The sequence below is a fragment of the Eulemur rufifrons genome, chromosome 30 (genome assembly GCF_041146395.1).
Source record: "Eulemur rufifrons isolate Redbay chromosome 30, OSU_ERuf_1, whole genome shotgun sequence".
NCBI classification, from domain to species: domain Eukaryota; kingdom Metazoa; phylum Chordata; class Mammalia; order Primates; family Lemuridae; genus Eulemur; species Eulemur rufifrons.
The window spans coordinates 63,488,990-63,515,301 of record NC_091012.1 but is presented as its reverse complement, the minus strand read 5'-3'; the positions used below and the strand labels follow the sequence as shown (position 1 = coordinate 63,515,301).

Here is a 26,312-nt window from a genome sequence, read left to right as displayed (position 1 = left end):
TAAATGACTACCACTTTAAGCATGAATGCCCTCTATTCCTAAACATTTGACAAACTGCAATGAACCAGACAGTTACTTATTGCAAGACACAAGTTCCCTTACATTTTCACCTTTTTTTCTGCCTACACATCTAAAATATTACTCAACTCAGCTATTTATTTTCTCATCACAGCATTTAAAATCTTGCTGTTTCCTCTCCTATTTTAATAACCCTTTGCCACAGTTAATATCATGTATGTTTACATGACACTAAAATAAATAAAAGATACTTATTGTACAAAGCAACTGAATGTTCTACTTTTAACCAATTGTTTTGGTGTTATGTAGATAAGCCTGACTCTTGACTGTCTCCTAATATTTATTCTATATCTAGGTTCTCCTTCAAAACTACTTTGTGCATTTGAAACAATTCTTCCTATTTGCAAGTGCCAGTCATATGTTCTTCTGTCATTGTATATAATAATTGAAATTATAAGAATTTGGAATCTATAGTACTTAATTCAAAGACGATTTAAGTTTAGTCCCTTGGTTGAACCCAATGCAAAAAAAAGACATTTATGGATAAAATAAAAATAAATCTAAAGAAGGGTTTTTAGGCAGGGGTCCTTGGAGGTATGTAGATGGGACACATGCTGTTTTTATGCAATTGAAGTATTCCTGAAGTTATAAGTACATCGATTTATTTTTTTAAAAAAAATAGAAGCAAATCTTAACCTAAATGTTATAGAGCAATGCTGTCCAGTAAGACATTTTGCAAAGATAAAAAATTCTATCTCTGTGTCAAATATATAGCCACAAGCCACCTGTGGCTATTTGGCACTTGAAATGTGGTTAATGTGACTGAAAAACTGAATTTTTAATTTGTAAAGAATTTCAATGGCCATATGAGGCTATTGGCTACCATATTGAACAGTGCAGCAGTAGATAAATGTTAACATGGCGTCACTGGACAAACTTCATGAGGTCCATAAAACTCCTTAAAATTGTGCACAAAATTGTGTGTGTTACTTTATTCTGTACATAGGTTTCATCAAATTTTCAGAGGTAACTCTGACCTTAAGAAGGTTAAGAACCACTATAGCAGAAGCAGAAGTAGTTGCTCCTCTGTGGGTTTTATGCTTCCTGACAACAAAGTTAAAATTAGAAACATGCAGATTTTATTATGTTTTTATGTCATAAGAAAACATGCAAATTCCTCAGCAAAAAAATAATAATTTCCTAAAGTGAAATTCAAATAATACATTATAAATTTCTATAATCAACATGTATTCCTCTTTTTAAAACCTTTTTATTTTAATAAAATGGTACATTCACATGCAGTTGTAAGAAATAGAGAGATCCTGTATACCCTTCACCCAAGTTCCCCCAATGGTATCACCTCATATAACTATAGTACAATATCACATCCAGGAAATTGACACTGATACGATTCACTCACCTTACTTGGATTTCGCTAGTTTTACATGCGCTCATTTGCATGTTCTATGTAATTTTATCACATGTGTAGGTTCATGAGACCACCACCATAGTCAAGATTCAGAAAAATTCCACTGACACAGGGCTCCCTCAAGTTGTCCTTTTGCAGCCACATGTACCTCTGTCCCATATCCCCTTATTAACTTTGGACAGCCACTAATCTGTTCTCCATTAGTATAATTTTGTCATTTCAGAAATGTTATATAAATGGAATCTTACAATATATAACCTTTAGGAATTGGCTTCTTTCACTCAGTATAGTTCTCTGGAAATTCATCCAGATCGTTGCATATATTAATAAGTCCTTATTGTTAAGTGGTATCCCATGGTATGGATGTACCACAGTTTGTTTTACTATTCACTCTTTGAAGGACATTTCGGTGGTTTCCAATTTTTGGCAATCATGAGTGAAGCTGCTATGAAAATTTGTGAATGGCTTTTTGTGAATGTAACATTTTATTTTTCTGAGATAAAGGCCCATGACTGAAATTGGTGAGTCGTATGTTAGTTTCACGTTCTGTTTTATAAAAAGCTGCGAGACTGTTTTCCAGATTGGCTGTGCCATTTTACATTCCCACCAAAAACTGTATGTATGGTACAGTTTCTCCGCATCCTTGCTATCATTTGGTGTTACTACAATTTTTAAAATTTTAGCCATTCTGGTAGGTATGCAAAATTATCACATTGTGGTTTTAATTTGCATTTCCCTAATGGCTAACGATGTTGAACATTTTTTTATTTGTCCATTTGCCATCTGTATGTCTTCTTTGGTGAAATATCTATTCATGTCTTTCATAATCAGAAAAAAAATCCAAAACAGGAATGGGTTCTTTTTATATAGGAATTTAAGTAATCAGTGGATAATATGGTTTTACAAAAGAAAGAAATGCTATTCAACTGGGATTTTTTAAATAGGCTATCTGCTAAGGCAGATGCCCTAACAGTAACTCTTACTTACCCCAGTAAAGATATTTTTGGGGAGGACTAGGAAAATAGGATCCAGGAACAACACTTGGCTTTCTCATACCTTGACTATGGAGAGAATGGAGAGAATACACATGAATGGAGAGATAAGAGACCCTTTGGCAAGTATTGGATGCATTTTCTAGCACGTACCTGTAGTGAAGATATTTTATGTCCTTTGTATGCTTTGGATATATTTAGACATAGTTTGTTGCTGTGTTTTAAGAGTCTCAGTTGTATACTCAGCTGGACAGAGAGCTGTGTACTTCAGCTCAGGCAGGGAAGTAGAATTACCTGCAGGTAAAACTACTACTCTTCTCAAAAAAGAGCTTGGATCAAAAAACTGCAATGGCCCCCCACTGCCTAATGAATCAAGACCAATTCGTAAAAATGTTATTCTAAGTCAACAAAGCCCTGACCTACATTTTCTGCCCAATCTCCCAGGACTCCTCCTTTTGTGCTCTAGCCAAACTGTTCCCCAAATCCACTCTGCTCTTTCCTGACTTTGAGCTTTTTGTCCCTTGCTGTATCCTTTACTGAAATATTTTCCTTCACCATTTGTGCCTATCAAAACCCCACGTATCCCTCAAGGCCCAGCTCAGATGTTACTTTCTCCAGGAAACATTCCCTAATTCCTTGAGTCAGAAGCAAACATTCCTGTCTCTATTCTAGCAAAGGACTTTGCACTCCCTCACAGCACTTACCTACCCAACCACTCTTTTGTTTAAATGTCATGCAATACAATAGCATAGATGAATCTCAAGTGCATGTTGCTAAGTGAGAAAAGTCAGATACAAAAGGCTACATTTATATGACAGTCTGGAAAAGACAAAAGCGAGGGAAAGAAAACAGATGAGTATTTGTGAGGGGTGAAGAGTGGGAGGAGGGTTTGACTATACAGGCATAGCTTTGGGGAGTTTTGGGGTGATGAAAATATTCTACATCTTGCTTGTGGTGGTGGTTACATGACCGTATACGTTTGTCAAAATTTATAGAACTATACTCTAAAAAGGGTGAATTTTACGTTGTGTAAACTATACCCTAACAAAAACAGTGGAAATACCACTAGCCAGCAAACTACACAGCCTGCCCTTGAGTTCTTGCCATCCATTTACTTACTCTTCAAATGTACTGTAATGTATCAGAGTAAGATCTGGGGCTACAGAGAAGAAACATATATGGTCCCTCCTCTCAAGGAGCTGTCAGCAATGAAGGAGATAGGTATGTAAGTAAATAAATGCATCATTGTATGAAAGATGCTTTATATGATACAAGTATGTGTAAAATACAGTGAAAATGTAAAAAAGGCAGTGGTCAGATTGACCTAGATTGTTGAGACCTAGAATTCCAAGTTCAGAAATTTATAGTTTATTCAATATGCAATAGGAAGTGACATAATCATAGCAAGGTTTTAGAAAGTATAATCTGGCTGTATTATGAAGGATGATTTGGAATGGGAGAGAGACGAAAGACAGGAAGATCAACTAGAAGGCTATTCACAATAGTCTAAGAAAAAAATTATTATCACTTCTCTATTTGTAGACAATTGAGATTAGACTATGCTTTCAAGTAAAGTTTGTATTGCTAATAATCTAGATGCATGTAGGTAAAAACGAAGGGAAGGCCCACAAAAGTTTTCTTGATACAATTTATCCCCAGTAGACTGAGATTTTTAATGGAGAGAACTTGTTGCATTCGTCTTATCTTCTCCAGCAAATTTGTAGGACTTTGTAGATAGTAGAAGCTCTAAAAAGTGTTTATTATTCTAATGAATAAATTAGAGAATGGATGAATTTTCTTTTAAATCACTGAAACTCCAAAATAGAAAATTATAATTCCTTTATGCCCAATGATGGTTATTGCTTACAATTTTGTATGTCAGAAATCTCAGAGGGTCAGAGTTGGTAAAAATGTTTTATTCCTAAATTTGTATACTGACTGCAGTGATCAGGTGAAGTTAGTCTAGCACGTTTTTGTCCCAAAAATATTGTTTTATTGAAAGGCTGCTTGATCTTTGCTTGTTCACTGCTACCTAATACAACTTGCAGTGAGCGACAAGGGTAGGATTCAATTGAAAAGAAAGCCAGACAACAGCAGGCAGTATAAATCCACTCTTTAGCATACTACTGTTAAGCAATTGATGATTGTCTCTGTCTTGGAACCTGCGAACCTCTTCCTAAAATGCCATACGTGTGGCATATTGAAAGCAGTGATATATAATAAATTAGACTGTTTCCTGGAACGTGTGTGCTGAAGAGTTTTCATTCTGCCTTGAATCCAACCAATAGAAGGCCCTCAAACCAGCAGGGTGCTGTGCCCTAAACATTGCATAAAGCCCAAACATGTGTTCTCATCAGGTCTCTAAACACTTCAACTGTCACCTAAGAAAAGCTAAGATATTTAACGAACTGGTGGGATCATTGACAGTAAACTTGATGAACCTTTTCTTCAAACAAACAAAAGCTTTGGGCTTTCAACTTTTGCCCTCTTTTTTTCCCTCCTAGCAAGGCAAACATTGCTGAACCACCTCATTGCCTCTGATAAAAGACTTTCTATGGCTCTAGGGTTGACAACATCCAGAATATTAAGCCTTCACTGACTTCTGTGTCTGAACCAGTTTACTGTGAAGAACATAAAGTATTCTGATGCTATCTGCACCCAATGTTATGCAGACATAGCTTAGAAAACAATGTAACAATGTACCAATATACCTACCCCTCCCCATAATTGGAAGATTGTTAGCTAAGGGAGAAGTGATTTTATGGATGCCAGGGTGTGCTGTGGTTCAAAGTATCTGGGCATTTTTTCCTTTTGACGTTCCCACTAGTATTTTCCCCCATTAAAGTTCCTGTGCTTTATACTGCATGATTTATGGTGAAGTCAAAAACCAAAGTAATTTTTGTAGCCATAAAACGCTTTTTTGTTGGAGGCTTGCTTGTCCCTTGCCTATTTCCAGCTACCAACATAACCATAACACTTATCTAACTGGTGTGACAAAACTTAATTACTGTGTGAACCATGAGTGGCAAGCCAGTCAATTTCAGTTGTCACAACTATGTGCTAGCACCTGGTCACTTATTGCCAGATACTTGTTTACTCCCAGTTATTGATCAAGTTTGAGTCCTGGGCAGCTGCAGCTAATCCTAATGCATATAGTTGGCAGCTGTGAATTTGTGACTTTGCCCCTTGGAATACAAAGGCTGCCTTTGCCCACATTCATGCAAACTTTAGCTTCTAAAGGGCAAGTCTTAGCCCCAGCAGTTGATTGTAATTACGCACTACAATAGAAGGATGTTTATTCTTAAATTGCTTTTTCAGAAGCCCCAGCCTTACTAGAAATTATGAAATTAGGTTCCTATCTTAAAGCAATTCCATTCTCTCTGTAGGTTAAAAAAATGCTCATGTATATTTCTTAAGAACTTAACTCCTCCCTAATTTACTAAACTGATCCTATCCACGCCTGCCAGGTCCACCTCCTTCTACAACTCTTCTGTTATCTGTCCTAGGCAGTGGCAAGATCATAGATATTTATTTCAGATATGCTATCTGATCTGTTAGGCTTTCATCTAATAGAATATTAAATGGTTCAAAATATATCTATTCAATTTATTATTGTTAGAGTCCCTATTCTGCAGTTGAAAAAGAAGAAATAGAGACTTCCTCAGTGTCAATAACCAGTCAACAGCAAAGGTAAAAATAAGAACAGAGACTAGAATGGGGGAGTTCTATGGATCTCGTCTACAGAGTGGCATGCTTGATCTGATGAATGGAGTGAAAATAAACCTCAAATTTGTGGTCATATTTGTATAGCACAATTTATTAGAAACATTTTCCTCTCTCATTTTCCCTAAGTAATTGTTTTTTCTTTCTTTTAATAACATGTACATAAATCCTCTTGTGATCACAGCGTTAATTCTTTTGGAATCTTCATCTTACTGGAAACCTGCAAAGGAAAGATAGGAGACTGTATGAGACCAGATGAGTTTCCCAAGTAGGTCTGCCGGGTACCACAGTAGGGGATAAAGACCTCTCATCTATATAGTTCCTTCTAGCACCTCCCCTGCCCAACATGCACCCAAGGCCATTCCTGCTGCCATGCCTCAGGCCCTTCCCTCTGTGTCTGAACTAGTTTACTGTGAAGAACATAAGGTAATCTGGTGCTGTCTGCACCCAAAGTTACACAGAGATAACTTTGGTTTATCCCTCTCTGATATCACAGCAATCTGTGATCCTCTTAATCACATCCCTAAACTTAAGATAGCTAATCTGATCCCCCAGTAGTAGTAATGAAATAGACACGATTTAGCTCAAGTTTTCTGTAGGGTCCTCCAGCAACACAATTTCTGTGCCAGTTTTCATCAGTGGGCATAAAACACATAACATGTGTTCAGGCACTCCTCTCCATACACTCATGTGAGCAAGCACATACAACTGACTATGTAGGCATTTATAAGTGATTATGTAGCACTTGGCCAGATGTCCTCTCGTAATCTGTTATCTAGGACTTCTGGGGTTGCTCAGCAAGACATCAGGGCACTCTGGGGAGGGGGTTCTTAGCATGCTAAAATGTGCTACTGGATGTGGCTGAAGAACACCCATTCTGCCTTGAAATGATATCCTCCCTATGTATGTATAGAGGTAGCAAAGCAGAATGAAAATAGTATGGAATTTGGAGTTATGCATACCCTTGTGTGAATTCCAACTCTGCCACTTACTAGCCGTGTGACTGTTTACCTTTCTGACGCTCATTTTCCTCATCTGAAAAATGGGAATTATAATAGGATATTATTACCTGTTGTGAGAATCAAATGATATAATCAATACATGTAAAGTGCACATAGTAGGTTCTCAATAAATATGTTTCCTTGCTACTTCCACTTTTGAAGGTAGTGTTATATAAAGTGGAACGTGGTATAATAGGAAGAGTATAGTTTTGTAGTTAGACATGGGGTCAAATTCCAATTCTGTCATTTGGTTACCATGGGTGACTTTGGCAAGTTACTTAGCCCAAGCCTCAGTTTCTTCTTCTGTAAGATGTAGTATATAATACTCACAGGTATAAAGTACCTCACCCATAGTAGGCCCTCAATGGTAGCTGTTAATGTTATGAATATGAAAAGACTTCTTAGTTTCAGATATCGCACACCTACTGTCTGTGAAGCCCCTCTCTGTAATTCCATCCTTTCTTTGAGTGCATCAAAGCTTTGTCTTAAAAAAAAATCCCCTGTTTTCTAATGGTTGTGTACCAGCTTGAGCTGACTGAGTTTTATCTGCATTTGCAAGTGATGTCACATTATTTGGAAGTATGCTGCAGCATTACATTGTGGCTTTTTGTTTTGTTTTGTTTGGGTCCCTCCCTCCACATCCCCACCCATAGAACAGCTGCCTAGAGTGGAGATTTGTTACTGTCCCTTCTCTACGCATTCTCTACACCTGTGTTGTCAACCTGGGTAGCCACAGCATCACTTAGATGCCAGGGTACTATTTTTCCCAGGTTGTGCGTTGCCATTTGTTTAATGGTAAGAAGCCAGATGTGATGTCTCATTTCTTGCAAACATATTAAAGGTTGCGCACTATCGTCCATCTCTTCGCCTCTGCAGAAATTCAGTGTGATCAGAAACTTAATCTGCCACGATGGTGCCCTGCTGTTGCTCCTGCAGGATGCGGCTCTGTTTATCAGTTCATCATTAGATTGTGCACCACTCAGGGCAGCTTTCAGTTCAGTATTGCTGATACAAATATTTGGCAGGGTTAGCCTTTGTGGTAGGATTTGAGGAATTCAAAATGCTCCTGGTCCAAATATATCTCCCTCAATGGTCAACAGTGCCTGAAATGCATACAAGAAACATTTCACTTGAAATTTCTTTCTTTGGTATAAAGCAATGTTAAAATGTGAATGCCGCTTTCCAGAGGGAAGATAGAAAGTCATTATCAGCTAATAATACTTAAGAGTCAGAACTGCATTAGAATCCTGCTGCTGTTCCTAGCGATATGAGCTTAGGCAGGTTGCTAGAATTTTCTCTGAGCCAGTTTCGTCTTCTGTAAAAATGGGGTTAATATTTGACAGTTGTGAGGATTAAATGAGATACTGTGTGTAAAGCAAATAGGAGCTGTTCAATGAACACTAGCTGTTATCAGCCTTAGGGAGAGTAGAACCCTGAAGGAATATATTCAGGACTAGTAAATTTGGTTTGTCAGGAATCAGGTGAGGTCTGCTCCAGGGGCACTGCTCAGAGGAAAGGCCTGGTGAAGTGACGATATGGCCAGGCTGTAACATGGAAACTCTAAGGGCTTGGGGTTAGAAGAGGAGGGTGGAAGGAAGAGGAAGGACTGAAGCAGGGTCAAACTACACTTACATGAACTTTCCAACAAGAAAACTATAATCTTACTCAGGAGGCGATGCTTTGTGAGGTAGCGAGCTGTGCCCCTGAGAGTGTTCAAGAAGATACTAGGTGCTGGCTACTTGTCAGGAATACTCTAGTCTACCCTAGGGCTCCTCAAACTTACTTGTATGTTCAAATCACCTGGGGATCTTGTTAACATGCAGATTTTGATTCCGTCATTCTGGGTAGCACCTGTAATTCTGCATTTCTAACCAACTCTCTGATCATGCTGATGCTCCTGACTAACAGACCTCACTCTTTGTATCAAGGCTTCATTGTAGTTTGAAAATAACTCACAGTGAGACAGAGGGATACGGTTGGGGAGAGCCAGTGAGTTACTCAGGCAAGTCTCCATAGAGTAGAAGGACTCTGATGCAGTCATGATCTACAATCTGGTTTTTAGCTTTGCAAGCTCTGAAATTTGATTGGTAGCATAACCAGAGACTGGGCTCCTGGGGACTGATTCACATTTAACCAAATTCACAGGAGACCAATATGTAAGCCAGAATGCCAATTGATTAATTTATAATGAGAAGTATAACTTCCAAGTGGACCAGATACTAGTGTTTGCTGATCAGTGCATTGTCTCCCTGTAGGCATATTTACATGAGGAGCTAAATGATAATAAGTAGGTTGCTTGGTGAGGGTGGACTCAGAGCAAGGGTAGTTCATAGGATGACTTTAATGGCTTATGTTATCAAGCTATGATAGTCTGATAACTCCATTCCATAATTGGGCTAGACTTTCAGAATAGTTTTGGAAATATTAGTCTTCTCACTAGTCTCTCTGCCACCAGTCTTGTCCTCATACAATCCAGATGATCTATTTAAGCCTGAATCTGATCATATGAATCATTTGCTCCACTGATTTCAATATAAATTCACAATTTTAAACTCATTATTATAAAAAGTTAAAAATACTATATGCAGAAAAGTTGCAAAAACATTATAATGAGCACCCATATAACTACTACGTAGACTCAATAATTATCGTTTTCCCTTATTTGCTTTATGTATGTCGGTGCACACATACATGTGTGTGCATGGATATTGAGTCCACACTCTTAAACATAATTTTCCAAACTCAGATGCAGAGAGAAAGAAACACTTATATACCATTGGTGGGACTGCAAACTAGTACAACCTCTATGGAAAGCAGTATGGAGGAGATACCTCAAAGAACTACAAGTAGTTCCAGCAATCACTACAATCACTACAAGTGATCCAGCAATCCCACTACTGGATAGTTACCCAAAGGAAAAAAAAAGACATTCTATAAAAAAGATATCTGTACTCAAATGTTTATAATAATAGCAGCACAATTCACAATTGCAAAGATGTGGAAACAACCCAAGTGCCCATCAATACATGAATGGATTAATAAAATGTCGTATATGTATACCATGGAGTACTACTCAGCCATAAAAAATGGTGAACTAATACCCTTTATAACAACCTGGATAGAGCTGGAGACCACTCTCCTAAGTGAAGTATCACAAGAATGGAAAACCAAACATCACATGTACTCACTATTAAATTGGAACTAATTGGTCAACACTCATGTGCACATATGGAAGTAAAATTCAACCGAAATCAAGCAGGTGGGACGGGGGAGGAGGGGATGGGTAAACTCACACCTAACAGGTACAATGCACACTATCTGGTGATGGGCACACTTATAACTTTGATTCAAACTGTACAAAAGCAATTCATGTAGCCAAAACATTTGTGCCCCCGTAAGTTTGAAATAAAAAATAAATAAAAATAAACAAACACAAATTTTCCAAATTCTTCATGTTCTGGCACAACCTACTTGACTAGCTTCATTTTCCTGGGCTCCCCCTTTGCAACTTACATCCCAGCCATACCTAACTACTGAATGCTGACTGTTCTTTGGTGTTTTCTTACAATACACTATTACCTATGCCTGAATATACTTACTCTCTTTGCTTGGGTAACTCTACTTGTTCTTAAAGACTCAGACACACCCGTGTTGCCCTAGCACCTATGCTTTTGTCAATCATAACATTTATTACCCAGTACTATTATTGTCAGTTTACCTCTCTGTCTGTCCCACTGGACTGCGAGCTCATTGAGGGCAAGGACTATTTCTTTTGTCTCTATATACCCCTCCCTCTCCAGTGCTTGGACTTAGTGGGTGTTCAGTAATCCGAAAATCCAAAAACACAGTGTTATCTGGTTACATCATAACCTCAAAATCAATATATCTAAAGTGAACTCATCTCTCCTCCTACCCACTCTACACATTTAAAACGCTCCTCTGTATTCCCTGATGGAATGCCATCCCGTCTTCTGAGCCAAAAACCTCAGCGCAATTCCTAACTTCTCCCTCTCTTTCATCTCCGAAATCAAATCTTGTTGATTCTACCTGCAAAATACATTCCCATTCTGCCCACTTCTCTTGTTTCTGTTACCCATCTAGCCCAGGCCACCTTCGTCTCTGGAGCACTGCCACCAATCTTCTATCTAGGCTCCCTGCTGCTACTCTTGTCCCCTCTAATCTATTACCCACAGAGAAACCATATTTATTTCTAAGTTTCAGATCTGATTATATTACTCCCTGCTTAAACCCTGATATTACTCATCGTTTTGGGATAAGGTCCAAACTCCCTAGCTTTACCCAAAGGACTCTCAAGAACTGGTCCTTGTGTACCTCTCCAACTTTATCTCTTACCATCCTCCTTGTATTCTAAGTTCCAACCCTTTTGCACATACAGGACTTGTAGTAATGGTAGTTTCCCAACATTTTCTGTTTCATGTCTCAGTGACTTTCCTTGTGTCATTTTCTGCCTGGAATGGCTAACCCTCTCAAACTCAAGCATGGGTGTAACTTCTTCTGGGAAGCTTTTCCTTCCTTCCCAGCCTGGGATAGGTGCCTGTTCTCTATTATCCACTACTGCCCTCTGTGTGTACCTCTATCATAGTGCTTACACTAAATAGATATATCATCCTATACTACAATTATCATTTTACTTGTCTTTCTCATCAAAGGTAATTTATGAGTTTGTGAGAGCAGAGTTGATGTCGTATTTGATTTTGTACCCCAATGCTTAGACCATGGCATATAGTAGATGTGCAATAAATGTTTAAGAAAATAATGAATACACATGAATAAATGTCTCTCTGAATTTTATTTTTGTAGATAACTTATAAAATACCTTTCTTTTGAACACATTGTTTCTTCAAAGTATGATATAGTTGATTGTCATTTAAGCAACATTGATTGATTGAATTTTGAGTGTTCTTCACCAGCAAATTCAGACCATTCCTGGAATTGGAATTATACTCATTCTTAGAGATGGTTGGGCCTACCCATTTCTTTTCCCCTAGGTAATTTTTATCTCAGAGATTGTCATCAGTATTTCAGGGTACTATGCTATTGGCTCCATATGCCCCACCTTGACTTCTAAAGTCCCTTTTAATACCTAGGGTTCATATTTCACAAAATTGCCCATTTATTTATATTCTATGTTCTGTTTGGTATATGATGTTAATTTTCCTCTAGGTTTCTCTCAAGCTATAAGAGTATCAAATGCAGAATTGTCCCACGGTTGATCTTTGGGAATAACATTAAGTAAATGTTGGGGCAGGAGTTGAGAGGAGTGATGCTGTACTAGATAAAGTAGATTATATTTCTTTGAACTGAAAAAGTGGCTAAGACAATATCCTGAACATCATTTTCTCTGATTATTACCTCGAAGTAACAACTTTCGGACTATTTTAGAATTACTGTGTCCCTGAACCTGTTTAATAATAGTATTTAACATATAATTTTTATACTCTACTAAGCATTGTTCTAAGTGCTTTACATGTATGAACTCATTTAATCATCTGAACAACTCTAGGGGGTCACACTATTATTATCCCCCTTTTACGGATGATGAGGAAATTCAGGCACAGAGAAATTTCCCAAGGTCGAAAGTTATTCATAACTGTCAGACACCAGGTGTATTAATTCAGCTTAATTCAGTGCATATTTATTGAGCACTTAGTAAATGTAATAGTTGACAGGGTAGACAAAAATTGTTTGCTTAAATAAGGATAAATCATAATGCAATAGTGCCCTGAGTGAATTGCCTAGGTGGGTCAGGCTCCTTTCAGTTAGTGGGAAATGGAGGAAGATTATGTAGTTAAGGTGACACATGGCGCAGGAATATTCCTTTGGGTAAACCTGGTTTGCCGAAGGTGAAGAAAAACAGCTTGGTTTTGAGGTGTGTGAAAACGGTGATCTTTTTGTGAGGACTAAGATTACTTTTAGAAGAGGCATCTGATGCAGTATATTTAGCCTGGGGTAAGGGTGAGAAGGAAATACACAAGTCTGACGCTTGTTAGGTGCAGGAAAGGAGAAAGGTGTCAGTTGGAGCCAGTAAAAGGGGGTAACAACACGCTTTTTCTGCCCTTCCCCCTTCTAGAGAATCAATAAACAGCCTGATTCTACCCACATTCCACCCACCTACCCAAATTTGCTTGACTACAACTCAGACCCTTAGGATGTGCGCTGTTTGGAAGTCCTGTACTTTCACATTCTGGTACCGTAAGCCCGAAACGCCCTTTCGGCAAATGTTAGAGGAGGGGAAGCTGTATGCTTGCAATTCAGCACGGAGTCGAATCCTACCAGAAAGCTTTTATATTGGCGGATCTAGAGTTCCTCACCCGTCCATTTTTCATAAAACGACGCGACACACCTGGCCACCCAGCCTCAGCTCCTACTCTAAGGCTTCCCATCCGGTTACCCTTTTAAGAGGCGGATCCCGCAGTGTCCTTTCCTCCCTCCCCGCCACCTCTACCCCCAGCCAGCGGGGCGGAGCTTCATGCCAAAGCCCCAGAGCCCGACGCGGCCGCAGCTGTAGAGCAGAGGACTGGAGCTCGCAGGAGCTGCGTCTGCGGCAGCCTCTCTCCACTGACGCTACGTGCTTCCTGGCTCCGACCTAGCTCGCGGCGCGCCAGTCTCTGTCCGCTCCCTCCCCACCTGGCGCGCACCTGGTCAAGGCCAGGGTCCTGCCAAGCGCCAGCAGGGCGCGTGCCAAGGGCCAAAGGAACCGCGGAGCTCGCGCGCCATGGGGCCGCCGCCCGGGGCCGGGGTCTCCTGCCGCGCTGGCTGGGGCTCTTCCCGATTGCTGGCGTGGTGCTGCCTGCTGGCACTGAGTCTGCATGCCCCTGGCTCCCGGGGGGCCGAAGCAGTGTGGACCGCGTACCTCAACGTGTCCTGGCGGGTCCCACACACCGGAGTGAACCGCACCGTGTGGGAGCTGAGCGAGGAGGGCGTGTACGGCCAAGACTCGCCACTGGAGCCTGTGTCTGGGGTCCTGGTACCGCCCGACGGGCCCGGGGCGCTGAACGCCTGCAACCCGCACACGAATTTCACGGTGCCCACGGTTTGGGGAAGCACCGTGCAAGTCTCTTGGTTGGCCCTCATCCAGCGCGGCGGGGGCTGCACCTTCGCGGACAAGATCCATCTGGCTTACGAGAGAGGGGCGTCTGGTGCTGTCATCTTCAACTTCCCGGGGACCCGCAATGAGGTCATCCCCATGTCTCACCCGGGTGAGTGGAGCTACTAAATTGCACCCCTCCAAACCTCCACCGAGGCCAGTTTCTCTTATTTTCCTCAGTGCCCTCCTCCCCCTATCCCCTTACCCTGAAAGAAAACAAGTGTCATTTCTGCCCCCACCGAGTGGAGCAGGGTCCTCCCCAAGATTCACTAGGCGTTGTGGGGGTTGGGCGGAAAAAAAATCGTTCAGAATTTGCCTCTCTGGTGGAAAAGGGTAAGACAAACGGGGGACAAGCGGAGGCTGGCAAATCGAGGACAGTTTGGGCTCTTTGCGTCCCCTTTTCCTGATGCCAAGGGTGCCTCGCCTTGGATTAAGTGGTAGTGGGCATTGGCTTTTATATGACTGGGGAGAAGATCGCCTGGAAATCCCTTCCTTACTCTGCTATTTAACAACCTCAGGACAGCAGCAGATTTTCCCCTCCTCTCTCCCTGTTTTTCTCTCCATGTTCCCGAGGTATCAGGTACTAGATTGTGTTACTGTGCCCTGTTAACCTCATTGCAATTTTGGTGGAAACTTTGCTTAGCTCTTGGATTCTTCTCTGCCTGGTGGTCTCAAGTCCCAAGTGACTGTTGGTATCAGTATTGCCTCTGAAAAATCTGATTTAGGTTATTGAGTTGCAAAACAGGTAACTAACGTTATTGAGAAAGGAGAGGTTTATGCATGAGATAGCAAAGGCCTGGACTTTGGGAAAAAAATAGTCCAGGTTGTTCTTAAATGTGTGGAGCTAGTATGGGGTTACTAATTTTTCCCCCTTCAGTTATCTGTCCAGAAACCTCCCTGTTTGTGATTAGCTATCCATAACTTATGTATATAGTGACCCTAGGCCTCCAAGGGCAAAGAAAAAAAATTGGAGAAAAAGGTAGAGACACGTGTAATAGCAGTATATTGTAGTTGTTAAGAGCTGGGCCTCAAGTCAGATCTTGATTCAAATTCCTGCTCCATTGCTTACCAGTCCTGTGACCTTGGGCAACTTATTTGAAGTCTTTGAGTCTGGGTTCTCTCATCAGTCAAATGGGAATGAATAATAAGAAAACTTATCCACAGGTTTGCCTTGAGGATAAAATGAAATGACACCTTAAAGAATTTGGCACAATATAGTACATCATCTGTTCTCAGTAAAGGTTAGCCGATAGGATTAGCATTCTAGGAGTCACTGGAGAGATGAATCTGCTTATTTGACTACTAGAGGTTTTCTGTTTTTCTTAAAACAGTGTAACTAGTCCTGCCTAGAGAGCACTTGTATTGAGAGGCTGGAGGGCATAATAGAAAGAGCACTGAGCTGGAATTTAGGAGATTTGAGTTCTTTAGTCCCTTCTTTGCCTCTACCAGCTTTGTAACCTTGTACAAGTTATTCATGTGTCAAATGGTAGTATAGCAGTAGGGGGTGAAAGCCAAGAGTATATTGTACAGAGACAAATGTGAACTAGATGAACTCTAAAATGCTGTGATTCTTAAATTTTATATTGATTAAAGGAGGAACTGTATTTCTCTTGGTTGATAATGCATTGATTAGAATGAAATTACTTTTTTTTTAATCACCTTTCTCAGGTTGAACGGATGAAATTACATTTTAAAAGCTAGTAAAAATGAAGAATGAGGACGTTAGCAAATTTTAAAGTCTTTACATTTCAGTTGGCTATCTAATTGCAAGGGTTTGCCTTTGTCTCCTTCAAAAGAGATTCATTTGCACAAATGATTTTGTAATTAAAGAATATTCTTTAATTAGAGAGTTCCTATTTAGATCATTTTTATTTTACTTCTGTTAAAGATATTTATCTGATAGTTTTAGGGGACAATAAAATTAACGTTTGTTGAGCTCCCACTATGTGTCAAGCACTCTACAAGCACCTCACTTATACTTTATTGAGAGGCAATATGGTGTTCTAGGAAAAGTGTAGGCATTGTAGTCAAGATTGAGAATCAGATTCTGGATGTACCACATAATAGCTTTGTGTCCTTGGTCAGATTATTTAAATTTACTGAGTCTTGGACTCCCCATCTGTAAGATGGAGATAATATTTACATTGCTGTGATTATTAAGGGTAATATATGTAAACTACCTAGCAGATAATAAACAGTGAATGATATAATAGTAACCTATGCTAACAAGGTGCAAAAAAATTAATGTACAAATGTATGATTATGCAACTGTTGATTTGAAGACATGAAGACACTGGGAATCTATTTATGGCTGTTGCATTTCAGGATACCATATAGGAATAAAGCCCTAAATATTGATCACTTAATTATAATACAGTCAGAAAAGCATTTTGATATTTTAAAAACTTAGTATTATCCAAGATAATGGCTACAGTCAAGTTTGCCATTACACTAGCCAGAAAAGCTAGCAAACTACTTGAGGTATGGAATCACATTTTTCCCTTAAACTCCTGGAGAAACTACTTTTCAACATAGAGGAGAAACCACTTTGCATTTCATCCACGTGTGTTATTGAATATTTGTTTGCAGAGTGCTGTATTTGCTTTACTCATTCCTGAGAGTAAGCCTAGTGCTTCATTTTAATCTCTGGTCAGAAAAGACTTATCTTGGATCATAGTGGCAGAGGTAGGACAGGCTTAAGTGTCGATTAACTCATTATAAATTGTCATAAATTACACAGAGGCTGCCAAATGTGAAAAAGCCATTGCTGTCGTCTTTGTTTACACAATCTCTCCTCACTCATTCTCAGGGTCCTGCCCTTGAATTGTTTGTCCTTTGTCAGAGTTTGTGCTGAGTGTCCACACTCACCTTTCACAATCCTTGTGACCATGAAGATAACGTTTGTTTCAAGTAATAGAACTAACTGGTTTAAAACAGTCGCTTTAAAATTTCTGTTTAGTAGAGAGAAACTCCACTATATAAAAGCAATCAATTAGAAAAATGTGGCTGTTTCTATGTATACCAAAGTTTCACAAAAAGTAGTTGCAGCCTACCATCAACTCGTGCAGTTTATTTCTGTAGTTTATTTTGGTTGCAAAGTACTCAGAAAGTCCTGATTCACACAGATTAAATAATTACAAAGGACAGATGTTTATTAACAGTTTGCCTTGCTAGCTCTGGATATATTTCAGTGAAATTGGTCCAGAAACCTGGAAGGAAATTAGGAGGAAATTTTGGTTTTAAACTTTAATTACTATTCGGATTGCTTGTCTTAAATATGAAAATCAGATAAGCAGCAGCCAAGTCTTAGCGTAAGCACTAAAGCCATCTAAAATGTAGGATTGTCACGATGAGACACGTAAAGCATGTTCTCACTATTGCGCAACTAACTGTTCTGCTTTCGCCAAACAGATGGGCCTGAGCCTTGCCTGCTGTCTAATTGAGCACAGCCCCCCCGGGTTGAAGAGGTGTGTGTACTTGCTTGTACAATTTTCCTTGAGTCAACATGCGCAGGCATAAATGTATTGAAAGACCCATGCAGTGCTACAACTTTCATAATCCGTGACACATTCACAAGAACTTGAAACATATGCAAAGGGATGGCAGGAGAAGCATTATCCCTGAGGGCTGTTTAAAAAAAAGTGAATGAACCAAGCAGTTTAAATTAATGATTTGGAGGTCTCCGATGGGATAGTGTGATATATAAAACAGTTGCTTATGTATATTATTGAAAGACAGTAGAACAGATTTTATTAAGAGGTTGGGCTCTGTCACTTAGTATTTTTAAAATCTTAGCCCAGTCATTTTACTTCTCTAAGTCTCAGTTTTCTCCTATGTAAGATGGACATAATAAGAAACTTGCCTCCTAAAATTGCTGGGATTAAGTAAGATTATGCAGATAAAGTGTCTAGCACAATGTCTGGCATATAGGAAGGCTATATTTTTAAATCACAGTTTAGATAGTTAAGTGTATTTTAGAAAATGAAAATTGAATCCTGTGTTTATGGAATATAATTGGAAACAAACAGCCTGGAGTACTTCAAAGTCCATGTTACCTGAAATCCTAGTTTGGTCCCTGTAGGAATAGGGTAGGTAGACTGAATTCTTTACAAGAAAAAGATCTTTTGCCCTTCCTATGTTTGTCATTCCTTTTTCAAATAATTGCTTCTCCCTCCTGCTACCAATCTTCTTTTCATTTACAAAGGGCTTTGGAATAATATTTTATACTGATTTTTCACCACCCAATTGTTTCACCCCTTTTACATTTAGCTTCTATTTTATTTTTTCCCTAGGATGTTGACTTTGAAAAAAAAAAAACCTTTTTAGTAAAGAGGTTCAAAAGAGGATGAGAAGAGATTGGCTGATGATGATTTACCAATGTAAAATACCATTCCCAAATCTACTTTCAAATGTCTCCTTCTAGATATCTCTGTACTACTGTATTTGACACTGTTGACTACTCCTTTGGAACTCTCCCAGTCTCTTGCTTCTCTTGCCTCCATTTTGTTTCATTTCTATTTTATTAATTCATTCATCTAACACTTCTCCTTTGCATCCCAGACCTCCAGCACTCCCCTTCTAATAAATAGCTACCACATCCTGTTGATTCTATTACTTTAAACATTCTCACATATGTCCCCTTCTCCCTTGCTTTCATTATCTTACTTTCAGTTCCTGTGTCTTCTCATGGGAAAAAATAGCCTCCTGATTGGTCTTCTTGCCTCCAGTCGTTTTCTCCCTGTATGCAATTTTTCCTCCATTATTACTACCAGAATACTGCTCTGATCACATACATGCCATTATTTATAAATTTTAGACTGCATATCTCAGCATGGCATACAACAAGACTCTTAATAATCTGGCCCCAAGCGACTTTCAAAGCTTTATATCCCTCTTCTCTCATGTTGAACCCTAAACATTCTTTATCTTTTCCCATTAACATTCCTTTGCTTATACTTCTGCTGTTGCCTACACATCCTTGTCTTCCTAGCTCTGCTGGTCAAGAATTCACCATCCTTCAAAATACAACACAAATGCTGCCTCATCTTTGAAGCATTTCTTAATTCCTTCTTTTCCTCTTCTCACCACAGCCTATACTCAAAACAAAGTACAGTAATCTCTGTTTGTTCCCATAGCACTTCATCTCTTATAGTTCTTTCTGCATTTTGCTGGTAGTTATTTGTTTACATATTTTACCTTCCTACTGGACTGTAATCATTTTAATGTTTTGTTAAGCTTCGTATTTCCTATAGGAACCTTTGTGCTATGTGTGCTCCAGAAATGCTTGTTGAATTGCATTAAACACCCAAAAACTCTAATGCCAGAGAATCATAAGATTCACTGGAAAGATGTCTAATGGAGGGGGACTGGAATTCAGTTCATTGAGCATTTATCAAAGGTCTACTGTCTGCTAGGTATTGTGCTTCTTGTCTGAGTATACAAAATAATTAAGGTAAAGTCCCTGCCCTCTTAAGCAATGTAGAGTCAGGAGAAAGAGCATGCAGGAATAAGAACGTACAAATTCTTCAAGATTACAGGCTCTCTGATTTCTATGGTGACCATCATTATGGGCCAGTTTTATGGATTGTTAATGGCAAAATGACCTAGGCAGCAAGGAAATAGTGACAAATGAGTTTTTCGAATTTTTATATTGAGTTCTCCCTGTGCTATTTTTTTATGTTTTAAAAAATATTTATACCAGCATTCAATTTGTGTCTCCAATTAAAATGCTTCCATTGAACATGTTGATGAATGTGAAATTTCCTAACATAAAATAAACCCCCCTTTTTAAAAAACGGGAAATAGGGCTGGGCACAGTGACTCATGCCTGTAATCCTAACACTCTGGGAGGCTGAGGTGGGAGAATTGCTTGAGGTCAGGAGTTCCAGAGAAGCCTGAATAAGAGCGGGACTCCATCTCTACAAAAAATAGAAAAATTAGCCAGGTGTGGTGGCAAACGCCCATAGTCAAAGCTACTCAGGAAGCTGAGGCAGGAGGATCGCTTGAGCCCAAGAATTTGATCTTGCAGTGAGCTATGATGATGCCACTGAATTCTAGCCAATGTGATAGAGTGAGACCCTGTCTCAAAAAAAAAAAAAAAAGAAGGGGGAAACAGAATCAGCCCTTTGTATCTGTGTCTGCATCCGTGGATTCAACTAACCAAGGATCGAAATGTTTTGGAAAAAAAAGTCTACTGAATATGTATAGACTTTTTTCCTTGTCATTATTTCCTAAATAATACAGTATGACAACTATTTACCTAGCATTTACATTGTATTAGGTATTATAAGTAATCTGGAGATGATTTAAAGTATAGGGGAGAATGTGGGTAGGTAATATGCAAATACTGCAACATTTTTATATAAGGGACTTGAGCATTTGTGGATTTTGGCATCTTCGGGAAGTCCTAAAACCAATCCTCCACAGATAACCCAGGGACGTCTATATAGTTTAATCAGTGAATTGTTTTCTAAGCACATAAAGAGCTTTTTTTTTCTTCTTAGTCTCTGGAAGATGTGTTATCACATACAGAATGCCACATTTAATCTCTGTTCCCAGTCTTAAATGGAGGAAAGAGAGGAGACTACCAAAGACATTTTCTAAGTTATTTTCCAATTATAAAATTATTTATGGGCCAGGCATGGTGGCTCACACCTGTAATCCCAGCATTTTGGGAGGCCAGGAATTTGAGACCAGCCTGAGCAATATAGCAAGACCCCATCTCTAAAAAAAAAATTAAAAATTAAAAAAATTAATTATGCTTCTTATGGAAAACTTAGAAAATACAGAAAAGTGTAAAACTAAAAATAAAATACCCATAATTCCACAACACAGAGATAGCACTGTTAATATTCCTTCTTTTCTCCTTTTCCATGCATAGGCATAACTTTGTATGTTCCTTTTATCACAATGGTTAATTTTTCATGAGTATTAATGTAGTATTAAGAAAATACAAAAAAATTACAAGAAGACATAGAAATCTGTAGGTATAACCATTTAGCATTTTCAGGTGTTGTCATTTTATTCTTTAGCTCTGCATATATATTTAAAGAATTATAATTATAACTCTACATACTAGTTTTGTATCCTGCTTTTTATTGTGTTTCCCCATGTAATTAAAAACATAAGAGGGTTCTCTTATAGTTGAAGGTCATGGCCATTGACTGGGGGTGCGGTTGGGGATTGAGCCTCTCTTCTGTTAGCTACCAGAAAGAAAGAGCAAAAATGTTGATGGGGAGAAGCGTGAATTGGGACATTTAAAACAAAGATATGCTCCACAAAGGTTTATTGTAAAAATATACTTACTAGCCAAAAAAGTGGTCTGATCTAACTTGTATTCATTGCCTGTTGTGGCCTTGGGTCCTTTAAAGGATTTGATCACCATTTGTGTTTAGTTCCTTTTCTCCCAGAATATTCCCATAGGTGATGTCTTTTTCACAATTGAGATTTTTTTACTTGGTTTCCCTGTTGCTTTTGATTAAGTCGCACTTCATTGAGTAAAATAGCTTTTCCTTTATTATATCATGATGGCTACTGAGCTGTATGTAAACTATTGTTGAGGTATCCCCCAAAGTCTATTTGATAAGGCACCATAAATATTTCCTGGGGATAAATAATTTTTTGTATATGTAAATTTTATTGAAGTATCACATACATACCAAAAAAGGTACATAAATCATTGGTTTATAGCTCAGTGGATTTTCACAAAGTGAACACACCTGTGTAACCAGCACCCAGTGCAAGAACTAGAATAGTACCCAACTCCAGAAGACCACCTCACATCTCAGTATGAAGAATTTTTGACACAGCACTGTTGTCAACTTTGTCTCCTGTGGGAATCACCTCTGGCAGCATGTGATAGTAGCCCAGTCACCTGTAATGACAGTCTCTTTCACTGCACTGGATCTGTGTTACAGGGGTGATCCTCAGCTACATACTCTAGGCAGTTATTAGCAAGCCAGGCACCACCATGCACCTTTTGATGCAGTTACTAATCCAGTTCACAGTTGCCACACTTTGCTGTGTAATACCTACCTTGGAGCCCTGTGTTCAAAGTGGAACACAAGGGCTCTTTGTTACTATTTCATTTCCTGTTCTGTCTTTTTCATCTGTATGTATGTCCTTCTATACGTCATGGTAAGTAGTCACTGCTTGAATTTACCTGTAGGCTTAGTACAATATTGATTTCTTTCGAAAGGAAAGTTTGGTGATTTATGCTGAGCTGTGAGAAACTGGTTGATGGAGGTTGTTAAGTTCAGAATCTAGTTGTGAATTACTTGGTTTTAATACTTGAATGACCAAGTTAGGTACAAATCACTGATTTCAAGTTAACCCTATTCATTTTGTCCTTTTTTGAAAGAAGATGGTACTGGAACTCACTTGGTGTAGATGTATGTTTCTCTCTAGATATTATCTTGTCATTTTGGATAAAATGCTAAAGTGGCTTAGTTAAATGCTGCCTACAAGTAAAAGTGCTTTTAAAAAGAAAATACACCATAATGTCAACATTGTTGGTGAATTTATGCGTGATTATTGTTCTCTTTGTTATTATTTTTATGTATTTACTGAAGTTCCTATAGTGAATATGTTTCACATTTAGAATCAGAAAAATTAGTTATTTTTAAAAACCCAAAATACTCCAATAGTGTTGATGAATCCTAAAGAAAGCATTAATAATGTGACTAGATACAAGAACAAAGCATATGTGATTATAGAAATTATTTACAGACTATTAGAAGAATTTAAGAATTACTTTGGATTTTTGAATATATCTAACCCATATGATAGTGTGATCCTTTATTGTTAACACTAATTGATTTCTTCATATATAAAATGAGCCTTGAACACTAAAAGAACTTTGAGGACTGACTTTTCCTATTTTAGCACGGAATGTTTCTCTTCTCTTTACCCATTGCATCACTATTTGTATTTTTTTCTCCCCTCCCCCATATGGAAGGACACATACCTCACCTTTCTTTGTATTTTCGGTTCTTTCCCAGCAGAGGCCTGTTTGCCCTCATTAGCCCCCTTCAGTATCTATTCTGTTCAATGCTTTTAAGATTAGTGCTAAGTGTAACAGCTTTATGAAGAATTTAATATATTGGTAATTTTCACCCATGAGACACTGGGTTCATCTGATGATGACAGCTTTTGTCATTCTAGAAAAGAGAAGGAAATTATGTTAGAGTAAGGGTAGAGGGGAATCATGGTGTTTTTATTTTATACTTTATTAATAATATACAGAACATACAAGCTCATTAAAATTGAGTTACTTGGCTGGGCGCGGTGGCTCATGCTTGTAATCCTAGCACTCTGGGAGGCTAGGGAGATGGGAGGATCTCTTGAGCTGAGGAGTTGGAGACCAGTCTGAGCAACAGTGAGACCCCCGTCTCTACTAGAAATAGAAAACTTTAGCTGGGCATGGTAGTGCATGCACCTGTAGTCTCAGCTACTCAGGAGGCTGAGGCAGGAGGATAACTTGAGCCCAGGGGTTTGAAGTTGCAATGAGCTACAATGACACCACTGCACTCTACCCAGAGTGACAGAGGCTCTGTCTCAAAAAAAATGGAATTACTTGTTGTTAAAATTAGCATTTCCCTTGAAATTATACTTTGCTATGTAAAATTTTACCAGTTGTTGGTTCTTACAAGAAACTGTTAAATTTAAGGATTGCTTTGGTATCATTTCTTTTCTTCTTGGAATGCATTTTGTGTCCTACTTTTCTACCCCTTTCCTCTGCCTTTCATAACTTGATTAATTCTGATAGAATTCATCTTACACACACACACACACACACACACGCACACACCCACACCCTTTTGGACCCCTTTTTCCTTTTAAAAAATTTGGTGTTTCCTTCTATATGATCCCACTTCCTTTGAAGTGAAATTAAGTATTATAACAAACCAGTACTCTCAATATCTAATGACCTCAAATGTATCTATAACTTCCATAATTTCCACAGAAAGCTCCCATCAACCATGTAATCCTCCTGATTAAATATGCATTTTCTCATGTACTGGTATTCAAGATAAATTTTAAGTGCTTTTTTTGTTGTGCCTTAGATATATTACAGTGATATTGTTTTCTGAAAAGTTTTATTACAAATATGGGTTAGATATTAATAATTTCTATTTGCTTTGCAGTTTTTAGTCCTCAAAGCATTTTTACATGGAATAATCTATGGGCTCATTTGCAAACCCAAGCACTATTTAGCAACATTACTATGGGAAAATGTCTTGTCTCTAGTTCCAAAGAACTGGCTTACACATGAACTTTTGAAATATAACCCATTAGTGTTTCTGTTGTGGTTATTGTTCATAATGATAGCCCCATAAAACATAGTTTATTATATTCTTCCCAACTGTGCCGATTTAGAGAGTTTTCTCCACTTACTCACTTTGTCATGTTGACCAAGGTTCTTCTTCTTCACCTTTTCCATGTGTTTCACCTTAAGGCCTTTGCATTTTGTTTTCCTAATTTATGATCTCAGAAGATGTTGACTTATTTTAATGGCATTTGTAATATTCCTAAAAAGTCTTAAGAATATACCTTAACTTTAACTTGTGGCTTAGCCATCAATAGATTTTCTTTTCTTTTTTTTTGTTGTTGTTGTTTTTTTGTTTGTTTTTTGTTTTTGTTTTTGTTTTTTTTTTGAGGCAGAGTCTCGCTTTGTTGTCCGGGCTAGAGTGAGTGCCGTGGCGTCAGCCTAGCTCACAGCAACCTCAAACTCCTGGGCTCAAGTGATCCTACCGCCTCAGCCTCCCGAGTAGCTGGGACTGCAGGCATGCGCCACCATGCCCGGCTAATTTTTTCTATATATATTTTAGTTGGCCAGATAATTTCTTTCTATTTTTTTTTAGTAGAGACGGGGTCTCGCTCTTGCTCAGGCTGGTCTCAAACTCCTGACCTTGAGCGATCCACCCGCCTTGGCCTCCCAGAGTGCTAGGATTACAGGGGTGAGCCACCGGGCCTGGCCCAGATTTTCAAGTACAGTTGGCCCTTGGTATCCATGGGGGATTGGTTCTAGGACCTTCTGCAGATACCAAAATCCAGGAATGCACAAGTCCCTTATAGTAAAATGTTGTAGTATTTGTATATAACCTATACTCATCCTCCCTATACTTTAACTCATCTCCAGATTACTTATAATACCTAATATAATATAATGCTATATAAATAGTTGTTATACTATATTGTTTAGGGAATAATGACAACAACATTCATGTACATGTTCAGTGGGACATTTTTCTTTCCAAGTACTTTTGATCCTCAATTGATTGAATCCATGGATGCAGAACCCACAGATATAGACGGATGACTGTACATCTTTTTTTATTTTAGAGAATTTCAACAGTCACTTGGATGAAGGCTAGAAAAATGTGATTATATCGAGTGAGGTTTTCATTCATAGAACCATGAACAACCTATTATGTATTGAACACAGTTGTAGGGGTGTTTCAGTCAAATTCTTCTTTTTCACCACCACCATTTAATTTTGGCAGGAGGGCAGGATGTGTAAGAGAGACTGAAACCCGCCAGTATAAAATCACCAGTCACCTCCCTTGACCCAACTTCCAACCCCCACCCTTTTTGCTGCTCCCGTCTGACTAATGCCTTTTGGTTGAACTAGCTAACAAGACAAAAGAATTGACTTACCTTGAGTAATGTAATTAAAGGCCAACAAATTATCCTTTGATGGTAAGGAAAGCTACATGATCGCTCTATTTTTATTTCAATCTGTTATACCCAAGGTGAATGTGTTTCATTTGAACCTGGGAGGCAGCATATTGCAATGGAAGAACAGGTGTCCTTGAGTCACCTGTTCCAGCTTTACCAATTAATAAATATGTGAGCCTGGACCTCATTTATCTTGTTCATAAAAAGGGGGATAATAATGCCTACTTTCTGTGATGTTGTAAATAAAATGTTTGGCATGTGGTGAGTACTTAGTAAATGTTAGTTCTCTTTAAACTTTTGATAACAATTTTATTACTACTAAACATAATGCTTTTCCTTTGGTTATTATAGCTGTTTACTAC

General features: G+C 38.6%; 1 protein-coding gene across 2 annotated transcripts in view; it reads left to right on the top strand.

Annotated features, from left to right (window-relative positions):
• Positions 1-26,312, top strand: part of RNF128 (ring finger protein 128) — an 88,433-nt gene that overhangs the window by 19,224 nt on the left and 42,897 nt on the right. The window contains exon 1 of one of the 2 annotated variants that reach the window (XM_069462782.1): positions 13,686-14,383. The exons of the other annotated variant lie outside the window; for it this stretch is intronic. Within the exon in view, the coding sequence (XP_069318883.1) occupies positions 13,900-14,383 (484 nt within the window). The 5' untranslated portion in view covers positions 13,686-13,899. Of the gene's footprint in view, positions 1-13,685; positions 14,384-26,312 lie in introns of those variants that run through there. 2 annotated transcript variants of the gene reach the window in all.